The 12,564-nt window shown below is 35.4% G+C and overlaps 1 protein-coding gene across 11 annotated transcripts in view; it reads right to left on the bottom strand.

The window, feature by feature from the left end:
* The window catches only part of ANKS1B (ankyrin repeat and sterile alpha motif domain containing 1B), a 1,348,113-nt gene that overhangs the window by 1,152,412 nt on the left and 183,137 nt on the right, over positions 1-12,564 (bottom strand). For all 11 annotated transcript variants that reach the window (XM_031941007.1, XM_031941002.1, XM_031941004.1 and 8 more), the window contains exons 5-6: positions 4,531-4,606; positions 867-968 (exon numbers count right to left, since the gene is read on the bottom strand). In XM_031941007.1, the coding sequence (XP_031796867.1) occupies positions 867-968; positions 4,531-4,606 (178 nt within the window). The remainder of the gene's footprint in view (positions 1-866; positions 969-4,530; positions 4,607-12,564) is intronic.

Genomic DNA, 12,564 nt, shown 5'->3' with positions numbered 1-12,564 from the left:
GTATGTAAATAATATGCTTTATATATGTATGTGAATAGTTAAGAATAATGTATGCATGTACATAAATAATATGCATTATATTACGTGTAAATAGTTATATTTATAAGTGCATATGTGCAATATATTATATATAGTATCTGTAAATGCAGTTACATATAAATGTGTGCTTACATATATGTATGCAAAGTTGTGTACAGTTGCATTGTATACATAAATACTATATGTGTGTACAGTTTTATATATATATGTACACATAATTATAAATATATATATGTTTTAAACATATATATATATATATATATATATATATACAACATATGTGTATACATATATATATATATATATACCTATAAAACAAATTCAGGCCCTAGGTCAATAATCCCTAACTCAAACAAAAAAATTGCCTAGATTTGAAATAAAGCTAAATTAATACAAATTATTTCCAACAAGGTTTGTGCCTACCCTCCAAAAAGATAAGTATTAACAACTGAGTTTATCAGCTAATCAGCAAAAAGCATTAGTTCAAGTTAGAAGGTATGAAATGGCTCACCTCTTCCTTCTCTCTGTATCCACAGCTCAAGCTGACCCAGTCCTGCTCCCTTGTCCAGCCTCAGCCTCCTCAGCAATGACTTTTGTGGACACTTATCATCTCTGTCTCTCTCTCTCTCTTATAGAGCCCTATATCCCGAAGTCTGAGATCCTCCCCACAAATTAAATTCAACTGAATGTGACTCTTTAAAAAGTTCATTTCAGAGTTCCATTCAGCTTTTTCCCTCTGAGAGTTTTCCATGATACTTGCCCTGGGTTCCAGAAATGCTAGTTTCAGCTTTGCTCAAAAAACTCACCCACCATCCAACACACTTTACCTTGTAACAGTGCAGCAATTTGGAGAGATTTCTGTGAGGGATGCTCCTTCAGCACATCTAAGACCGTCCTGCCTAAGCTGTCCTTTATGTTGGCATCAATCCCTGAAAAAGAACAGCGGCAGAGTGTGCATCAGTGGACTCAAAATGTCTCTAATCAGAAATACACCCCAAGCAGATCCTAGTTCTAGAGAATCTGGGACACACAAACTTCAACATAAAATATTAATATGAGAAAGAGGTTGTGTGTCTATTCATAGGATCATAGATTTAGAGCAAGAAGGGACCTTGGAGGCCACCTAGTCCAATTCCCTCATTTTACAGATGAGGAAACTGAGGTTCAGAGGTTGTGACTTGATCAAAGTCACATTGTAGTGACTCAAAAATCAAGACTCAAGCCTTTTCTGTTTCCTCCCAATTAGAGACTATATTTTATTTTTAAAAGGATTTTTAGAACTCTATGTTATATCCCAGATAGTATTAGTTTATTTAAAAGTATTGAAAATATTAATGTCTTAGAATTAAAATTTCTGAATCACTTTAATTCCTGATTTTTTTAAAAAATCTTTTAGCATGATTATGGATAGGTAGTGTGTTATAGGGGAAAGGATTCTGTCTTTGGAATAAAAATGAACCCCACATCTGTCATTTGCTTATCTGTATGACCTCAAGCTTTTTTTGGGGAAAAAGTCTTTACCTTTTTTCTTTGTATCTACTCCCAAACCAACTATATCGCTTCTGACACACAGTATGCCCTAAACAAATGTTTGTTAACTGATTGGTTCAATGGGAGAGTCACTTTCCCTCTTTCAGCCCTCAATTTCTTCATCTACAACTTTAGGGAACTGGATTAGATGGCTTCTAAGATCCTATATCATTCCGAATCTTTGATTTTTTTATTATTATTATTATTATTTTGCTGAGGCAGTTGGAGTCAATTGAGTTGCCCAGGGTCATACAGCAAGGAAATGTTAAGTGTCTGAGATCACATTTGAACTCAGGTCCTCCAACGTTAGGGCTGGTGCTTTGAATCTTTGATTCTTGATAAGCACTATTAGGACAAACCAACTTTATATGTTATTTCGTCATTGCAGTCATACCAAATTCTTTCCAATTCCATCTGGACTTTTCCTGGCAAAGATACTGGAGTGGTTGGCCATATCCTTCCCCAACTCATTTTACAGATAAGAAAACTGAGACAAATAGGTAAAATGACTTGCCCAGGGTCACACATATCTGAGGCCAGATTTAAACTCAGAAAAATTATTATTTCTGACTAAGGCCCAGCATGAGATGCTGTCTTAGTACATAAAAATTATTAAATAAATGTTTGTGGACTTTAATAAATGATTTTCCCATGGTCAAACTCCTAATATGTGACAAGAGAAGGACCCTGACCATGTTTTCTTGACTCTGAAGCAGGTCATTTAGATACTACACCATGGTGCCTCTCAATATGTAGGAATATTTGGTCCAGGTCTGTGATTTCCATAATGTGGAGAATTTCTTGTAAGAAAACTCCATCTCCAATTTGCAGTATCATTTTCTTAGAAACTTAGACAATCAGAAAATTACTTAGGGTATTGAGATGTGAAGAAATTTGTCTAGTCACAAAATATGTGTCAGAAGAATACTTGAATCTCAGTCTGACTCCCAAAGCTGCATCTCTAACTACTTAATTTCAGTTCTGTTATCAGTTCATCACAATATAAGAGACAGCAATTTGACATGACAGTGACCTCTGAGGGCATATTCATTTGACCAGGATTTAAAATCTTCCAATTGAAGCACATTTCTTGTATGCTGTCCTTTCCTGTCATCTTTACTTGTAACGATCTTTCAAATTATAACTTTGATTTTTAATCTCTTCTATAAATCTGGATATAAAAGGAAAATAGTCAAGTATGCATAAGGAGGGCAAAACAAGCTTCTCCAGGAAGAGAAAATATTGTCACTAAATACTCAGGCAAAAGAGCTCTGACTTTAGAGTCAAATTTCACCTTAGCCACTTATTTGTTGTATAACAGAGCAATTTTATTTTTATCTTTGTTATAGGTAACAAAGTTAGACTGCTCATTTTCTTCTATAAATGGACATTTGGTATAGATGATCTAAAAGGTCCCTGGCAGTTCTAAATCGATCCTAACTCTGTGACTTTGGCCAAACACTTAACTACTCTGAGCCTCAGTTTCCCCATCTGTAAAATTATCTGGAGTAGGTTAGTCTTTCTACTCTGGATTTGATTTGGTGACACTGCCATATAAGCAATATGTCTGGTACATCCACAGACCAAAAAAAATTAATTTATTTCATAATCTAAAGGGACAATGAGAAGTTATGGGGATATGGCTGATCTCAAAATTAGGAAAATTTAGATCAAGATCCAATCTTTAACACATCTTTGCAATTGTACCTTGAATAAGACATTTACCTTTCAGTTCTTTAGGCCACTCTCTAAAACTAACTGGAACTTTAAAAAACTTCATAAAAATGATTGACCTCAGTTAAGTTTCATTTCATTTTAATCAGTGCACAAATATGAGGATCAACCATCCCTTCTGAGGACTGTTCTAATTACTCTAAAAGGCTCCCTTCTCAGTCACCAGAGACCATATACTATAGCTACTCACTTAATGAAGTAATTGGCCCTTAAGCTCAAGGAAATCGAATCTCTGTGATTTCCACAGTTCAAAATAGACTGTTCTTTTATAATCTCATCAGCTTACATACATCACAGGGCTCATTTCCTCTTATTTGGCCTCAGAGGGGTCAAACAATTCCCCTTCCTTAGCACAGAGAAAAGGGGCCCCTCCTTTGCCCTCCATATCCAAGAACATCCTAACATTCCTATTCTCTCTTTTATCCAGATTTACAGAAGTGATTAATAAGCAAATCTGTAACATGAAAGATCTCTAAAGCAGTTTTTAAGCTTTACAAATACATCGTTTTCTTCTAATAAGTATGTTTCTCCTGGTCTTTTTTGTTGCTAGTCTAAAAATAATAACCACTGATATTAATCTAATATAGCCAGACAATGGATGGAAGGACAGATGGATGGCTAATGGAGAGGAGAGAAAGAGAGAGAGAGAGAGAGAGAGAGAAAAGAAAAAAAAAGAAAGAGAGAGATGGACAGAGGGAAAGAGAGGGAGAGGGAGAGAGAGATGTATATATTTTTCTTCCCACCAAAATAGTATTGCAATAATATTACAATTTTGCAAAATTGCAAATAACTTAATAATGCTGAAAAATTAGGAAGCACTTTCAAAGGTTTCTCATGGAATTCTACACTTACCAACAGTGCAGACCACAGAAGTGATCCATTCCTCTAAGATAATGAACTTATATGTGACTTATAGTCAGTTGTCATGTCATGTGTGAGCCAGGATTAATAGAGTCACGCTCATATGACATTTTTCTTCAAAAGCTGGGGCTGAATTTTGCATGATATATATCACATCTATATACTAGGTAAAGAGAAGAAGTAAAAGTGATAAACATACATATCTATAGATATAGATATGCATATATGCATGTGTATTATATATAATATAAATATATGTTTTTAAAAGGAAACCAGGAGGTTTAAAAGGAGATTTCCCTCCTTATTCTCCTAAAATGGAGGTGCCACCCGGCAGGAGATACTTGAAGGACAATAACAAGAACTTACCTGTTTCTAACAGAAGCCGGACAACATCCACCTTCCCAAATAAGGCTGCTTCATGGAGCGCACTCCCCTTTTCAGTCTGCAAAACAAAAGAAAACTAAAATATAAAGACAGAGCTTTGAGATCTTAGAAAGTGTGTGAGGTCTAAGAAATGCAATTTAGTTAAACAAGGTTCAATTGAGTGCCATCCCGGGTCCTGGATCTACAAAGAAAAAAATGAAACAAGTCCTGCCCTCAAGGAGCTTCCAATCTGAAAAAAGAAGGGAATTCAGCCACATTTCTGAGCATTTATGATTAGTATCCACATGGAAATTTGGTTTGGGGGGGGTTGTAAATTTTAAAGGATTTGTTATTTGGATCTTTATAGGTAATGACAAGCACTTATATAGAATATTAAAGTTTGTGATCATGTATCATATATAAATCATATTTAAATGTGATTTTATATATATATATATATAATCACATTTGATCCTCTAAACAATCCCATTGGGCAAATCATTTAATTTCTCTGGGTCATTATCTCCTCATCTGTTAAAGGCCTGATCACAGCCACCATGTATCTCTCAAATGCTTTTTGAGCGATACTTATAATTATAGTAATAACAATGACAATAATAGTAATAATACTGTAAGTTTTACAAAGCACTTTACTCACCTGAGTTTGTAGCAACAGCCACAGTTCATAGATGAGAAAGCTAAAGCTAAAGGAAGTTAATAGACGTTCTCAGGGTCACACAAACACAAAGGATCCCAGGTATCCAGGTCTAATTTTCATGGGCTAATTCCATCTACCATGTGTGTAATGCATCTATGAAATGAGAGCTGTCTAAATCTCTTGTTTATGGTTACAGAGCTACACAAGGTAAGAATGTATTTTTGACTTGAAATCTAGAACCCTACTATGCAATATTGCCTTGCTCTAAATTTAGAGATCAAATTTAATTTAGAAATTAATTAGGCATAAATATTAATAAAAGAAATTAGAAAAGGAGATATAAACCTGAAAGAGATTTTAGAGATCTAATTTAATCTAATCTTGGGACTGCTGCTAGGTGATGCAGAGGATAGTGTCCAGGTCTGGAGTTAGGAAAATCTGACTTCAAATCTGGCCTCAGATATTTATTAGTTGTGCAATCCTGGGCAAGTCCTTAACCCTGTGTACCTCAGTTTCCTCATCTGAGAAGGAGAAGGCAAACCATTCTAGTATCTCTGCCAAGAAAACCCCAAATGGGGTCACAAAGAATCTGACTTGATGAACAATAACAATCCAATCTCATTTAATTTTGGCTGAAGAAACTGAGCTCCAATGGGATTGACTTCCCAAAGTTAATTAAATATTAGAGTTGAAATGCAAAAGTTAGAATCTCTGACCCCCATTGCTCATATTTCAAACAAGAGAATTATTCAAATGGTGAATGACCTTGAATTCAATTCTTTCCTGGAATAAAGCAAGGCAATCTTTAGAACAGCAAAAATAAATAGATAAAAATGAAAACTACAGTGCTATGCAAATTAAAATATTAAATTTATGTTTATACCCCCCTGCTCTATTCAAGATAGAAGTATTCAGTGTAAGGAATTGAATTGATTTTTACAATGACATATCAACAAATTATAAGAACATAACAACCAGGAGAAAAAAAAATAAAAATTAATATCCACAATAAAATTTATTTTGAGATTGTGAAAGTAAATGTTTATACACACACACACACACACACACACACACACACACACTCTTGCAGCTGCTAAGATTAATTTTTCCTTTAGGAAAAAAAAAAACAAGAGGAAATTCATCACAAAATGGAGTGACCAGGATATAGTACTAAAGTCAAGAGATATATCAGTTTATAAAATACTCCATAGCTAGATACTTAGAAAATAATACCACATTTATATAAGGGTTAAAAATAGAACACTGCCAGGTTTTAGAGCATCTTAATTAATGAGGTGTTCATTTTTTAAAAAAAAATTAGTCATGTCCTTATATTCCTGTCCAAAACAAAGAAAGTCATTGTCCTAATGTGCTCTTTATTGCTCAGCCCACAGAGTGACAAGGGAGCTCAGTTTCTGACCACCATCAAGGGATCATTGACAAAATGGTGTGAGTCCTGAGGAGGATGATCACTGTTGATAAAAGATTTTGAGATGATACTATACATTAAAGAAGCCATTTAAATTCATTGAGCCTCAGTTTCCTCAAATATAAAATGAAAAATTAGGACTAAGTAAATTCTCAGTTCCTACCTACCTGGATTTCGGTTTTCTGATCTGCTAAATGAGGGAATAAGACTAGTTGACCCCTCTCAGTGCAGTTAGCTGGCACAGGAAAGAGAGCACCAGTCCTGAAGTCAGGAGGACCTGAGTTCAAATCTGGCTCAGACTCTTAACACGTCTTAGCTGTGTGACCCTGGGCAAGTCACTTAACCACAATGTCCTCAGCAAAAAAAAAAAAAAAAAAAAAAAAAAAAAAAAAAAAAAAAAAAGAAAACAAAAGAAAAGAAAACTAGTTGACCCTAAAGTCCTCATCTAAGTTTTAACCAATGATTCTTCATGCTCAAGTCTATATTCACTAATCCTATGACCTTGGGACACAGGCAGGAGGGAAAAGAATAGGAGCTGTCATTTATAAGGCAATTTAAACTTTATATTGCCCTTTATTATTCTTTACAATGGCTGTATTCCTCTAATTTTTTAAAATTCCATCTTCTGTTATACACAAAATTGAAATTTTTTCAACACTATAGTGAAAAGTTTAACACTCCTTTAAAAAAAATTTTATCTTATTATCAATAATTTGCTTATTATTTCACAGGGGAATCAAGTTTAAGAGTCTCAGTAATTTCTTTCCACATTCTATGGCTCTTTAGTATTTTCTCCAAGCTTTTAGATCTCTGTTTTTTCTTACTGGGTCATTCCATTATGCATATGACCTCAGTCAAAGCAATAATTTTATCTGTCATTTAAGCCATCAAAAACAAAATAAAAACCACCAAAAGGGTGATTAATATCAACTTAAATGGATATTCCTGTGCCATTTACTCAGATTTCCTTCTCTCAACCTGTCTATTCCTTCTCATTTCTCTATCCCTCTTACTCATTCCTTCTTTCTCTCCCTCTTTCATCTTTCATCTCTCTCCTCTTTCCCTTCCTCTCCCTATCTCTCTCTCTTCTTCTCTCTCTCTCCCTTCTTCTCTTTATCTCTCTCCCTTTTGTCTCTCTCCTTTCTTTTCTTCTTCCTTTCTTACATTCTTTTTTCTTCTTTCCTTCCTTTCTATTTCTCTTTCATCCTTCCTTTTGTCCTTTTCTTTTTTTCTCTTCTTTCTTTCTATTTCTTTTTTCTTCTTATTTTCCTTCCTCCCTCCCCTCCCTCTCTCTCACATACCCACAAACTTAGAATCATTACAACTGTTTTCCACCACCAACCTTCCCATCACAACCCCCCCCCTCTCTTTTTTGTTCTGACACAATATCCCTATCACCAGCAGAGGCCTCTCTAAGCAAAAGTTTCTGCAAAAAAAGCAGAAACACCCTGAGCTTTGCAGGAACTCCAGCTCTGCTGTAATTGGCCCTCTTTGGGGATATGAGGGATTGCTGCAGGAAAGGAGAACTAGGAAGGCAACTGAGTTCCAATTAACCTTGCTCCTGGTCCTGCGGAACTGAAGGTGAGTCACTTTTCTTGAGCAAATGGGGTTGAGAAACTCCAAGGTTAATGAAGGTCATTCCTAGTAGCTCCAGGAGGATCAGAGATGCTTTGATAATTGTTTCTCCTATCTCACAGCTTTTTCCCAGGTTCAGACTCAAAATATCAGAGGAGGGGAGGAGTACACAGGAGAAGCAGTGTGGCTGACTAGATAGGGAATCAAGCTAGATTTGGCTTGAGGAAGGAAGCCCTGTGTCTAAATCCCCCCCCTCCACTTCTGACTCTTACTATGAGACTCTGGACAAGTCACTTAATCTCTGTCAATCTCATTTCTTTATCTGTAAGGTGGAAATAAAAATAGCACTTATCTTAGGTTAATTGGGAGGATAAAATGCAATTTGCTTTATTAAATATTATATAAACTTTAAAATGACTAAAATGTTAGGTGTTACCAATATAATTTTATATATATAGTTATATATAATGGTATAGTTGTATACTGTTATACGGTGATTGTTTTGTGAATCAGTGTGGTTGAGTGGATAGGGAACTGGCCATGGTTCAAATCTCATGTTTGACACACATTGGTTGTATGATTGCTGGACATGTCACATCTTCTCAGGGTTCCAAGCCTCTAAGATCATCAACTAGCCAAGAATGAGGTGGCAATGGAAGAGAGAGCAACTCAGGGGAACTTCTCCAAACAGTGAAATTACAGGCCAGAAATTACATGCATAAAATGTTAAAACTTCAATGAAACTTTTGAGATATCCAATACATGTGTGTAAACACATTAATACTCATATTTATGTGTATGCACATGTATAATTTATAGATACTGTGTTTGATGATGTTACTGTATTTGTATACATGTTATATTTATGTATTATATAGATCTTTCATATATATATATATGTATATAAACATGTAAGATAGAATTTATATATACATAAATGTATGCGTGTACATATATGTATCTGCATATATGTGAACAAATGTTCATGTTATAAACACATGTACATACATATAGCTAAATATATACTTGAATATTAAATAGAGATATATATGGGTTAAATATAAGTAGAATGTATTATAGAACTTTTATCAACAATAATAGTTCTAATTACAAAATATCACATTATAACTAAAATATATGTAGAATATCTTACATAACATATCAACATAATAGTTTTAATTACAAAATACCACATTATAAACACGAGTAATTTTGATATATGCTATGGAACATATATTCTTTGGATATTTTACTTTTATCTATAAATATTTTCACTATTTTACCTAATGTAGGTATAGATACATATATATATATATATATATATATACATATAGACAAGATATGGCTATGTATATATAATTGAAGTATATTCATATCACAAACATTATCATTTTAATAGAGTTTATATTACAATATTATGGGACAGCCAACTGGCACAGTGAATAGAGTGCTAGATCTGGAATCAGAAAGATTGATGTCCCTGAATTCAATTCTGACATCAGACAATTACTATCTGTGTGACCCTGGACAAGCCATTTACCCTTTTTACCTCAGTTTCCTTATCTCTAAAATGGCCTAAAAAAGGAAATGACAAACTATTCCTGTTAAGAAAACCCTAGATGACATCAGAGAGTCAGCCACAACTGAAAAGCAAATGACTAACAAATAAAAGCATTATTATGAAGAACCACTAAGAGTCAATGAGACATCTTGAATAGAGAATGAGTCTTGGAATCAGATTAGTATGAGTGTGAATTCTGCTTTCCTAATTCTCTTTTCCTCCCCTCTCCCCATACGAGCTGTGTGACTGCATAAATCACAAGCATTTCCATCCCAGGCAATTCTGTAAAACTATGACTGACATACCTTGAAAAAGGGAGTTTCCACACTGGGAAATCACCCACATGAATGAAATCATAATCTAGTATCCCCTCTCCCAAACATTACAAGGCTTTTGAAAGAATCTCAGGATCAGAAGGAATTGCCAAGGCGACTTTGTCCCAACGGGTACCATTTTGCATGTTTAAAAAACAATTTTAAAAATTGCTGTGAAGTGAGAGAGACTAGAGGGTTATCTCCTTTGAGCTTTTTCATCACTGGTAGTCAGAAAAAACTGGAACTTGTTCCTCCATAAGGCAGCTTCCCTCTCCCCCTGCCCAGATATAAAAACCAAAGTGAGCATCTATTAGAAGAAGGGTAGCTAGGAATCATGGTGGAGAGAAGAGGGAGCTATATGAAAGGTCATAAGGAAACCCTGGCAAGAAGAGGAAGGGAAAGAGAGATCAGAGAAGGGCGGTCACAAGCAAGGATGGGAACAGTGACCAAGAACTCTTTTGCTCAAGTCCTAAGCAGGGCAGTTATGAGGATATGGGATTTCAGTGTTCAAGGTGGCCCATTTCCTGCTCTGCCTCAGAAATAGAACATCACAGAGAACAAAAATTAATAGGATTTCTAAACACGCCCTCTTCTAACCTCCTCCTTTTCCAGATCAAGGCAGCTAGGTGAAAAATAAGCTCACAACCTGCCTGAAATCTCCATTTTTCTCTTTTCAGGAGCTTTGATTCAGACAGCTAATACTACAACAGCTATAATGGTCAGAGAGAATTCAGGTAAGACCTGACCCTCACTAGCTACATGGACTTCAGGAAGTCATTTAGTCCCTTTGCCTCAGTTTGCCCATCTGTAAAATAAGAACAGTAATAAAACTCCCAAGGTTTTGTGAGGATCAAATGAGATAATATTTTTCAAGAGCTTAGCACAGTGCTTGAACATATATAAGTGCCAGTCATCATCATTATCATCTTCATCTCACACATAGTCATCTGACCTACTTGTATAACCCAAGGATCCCTGCATATTAGATCCACTGTATCTTTTTAGTATTTATTTGATGGAATAAGCATTCTTTGAGAGCAGAAACTGTTTTCTTTTCTCCAGTTGTATCCCTAATACTTAAGTACTAATTAAGTACTTAATAAATGCCTTTTGCATTCATCCATTTTTTTTCATTCATTCATACCTGGCTTATAATCAACTTTCCGATTGTTCTGATTGTCAGGCAATACTTTCTTGTCCTTAGAGCCACTTCTGACTCTTTGTGACCCCATTTTGGGTTTTCTTGGCAAACATACCAGAGTGGTTTGCCCTTTCCTTTTCCGGCTCATTTTCCAGATGAGGAAAATGAGGTAAAAAGGATTAAGTGACTTGCCCAGGGTCACACAGGTAGCAAGCATCTGAAGCTGGATTTCAACACAGATCTTTTTGACTCATCATTCTATCTATGGCACTATCCAGTTGCCCAATACTTTCTTAGATTACTCTGGGAATAGTAGATAGGGTAATGGACTTGGACTAGGGCAGACTCAGAATTCAAGCCCTATCCCAAATACTTTCAGCACAACCCTGGGCAAATCCACATGGTCTCAGTTTTCTCAACTGTACAATGAAGACTAAGTAGGTCATATTCAGAGATTTTTAAGTTCTTTTTCTCTATAGTTCTATCAGCCTAAACTGATCCTATTTGATTCCTACTCAACATTCCTGGTTTTGTCCTCTGGGGACAAATAGTACCAATCATCTTTCACAAATATCTGGAGATAGCTCTCATGCCCTTCTTTCCACCCCAATACAGTCCCTGTTCTCCCGGCTGCACATTTCTAGTCCCCTCACATATGGACTCACATGGCATGAGATTGATGCCCTCCTGGTTAACCTCTTGTGAATGCTCTCAACTTGTTTATTCCAATCTTCAAGTGTGGTTCTAGGCACGATACTTGGGCCAGGAAAGAGTGCCCAGGAACTCTCATCTCCCAGTCTTGTATAGCATGACATTCAAGGAAGACTAAGATTAATGGCTTTCATGATCTTTGCATCATATGGAGTTTAGGATTCAGTTCTTTTTCAGGTGATCTGCCACCAAGTCATGCCTTTCTATCTTGGACCTGGGATATGTGGTATATGGCAAGACTGTATAGTTATTCTTCATAAATTTCATTTTATTAGAGTTAACCCTATGTTCTAATCAGTCAAGATTTATTTTTGGATATTGTAATCTAAAATGTGCTAGCTTTCTTGAAGCTTTGCGTCATCTACAAATCTGGTAGCTCAATTATACTTTTATACAAGTTACTGACAAAAATTTTAATCCATGGAGGATCAAAAACAAATCCTTAGAGTACTCCATCAAAGACCATCTTTGTTAATAACAACCATGTTGTTAATAACAACCATGGCCATTCTACCAGTTCCAAATCTAACTGTTTCACTCATATCTTTGTCTTCTCCACTAAAATAATGGGATGTTTTGTTAAATGCTTTGCTAAATACTAGCCAAACTCTATTTTTTTTAGCACTTCCCTTCTCTATTAGTCTAATA

The sequence above is a fragment of the Sarcophilus harrisii genome, chromosome 5 (assembly GCF_902635505.1).
Source record: "Sarcophilus harrisii chromosome 5, mSarHar1.11, whole genome shotgun sequence".
In the NCBI taxonomy this organism is placed as follows: Eukaryota; Metazoa; Chordata; class Mammalia; order Dasyuromorphia; family Dasyuridae; genus Sarcophilus; species Sarcophilus harrisii.
Note: the sequence above shows the minus strand (reverse complement) of the source record. Positions and strands in the feature narration are given on the sequence as shown.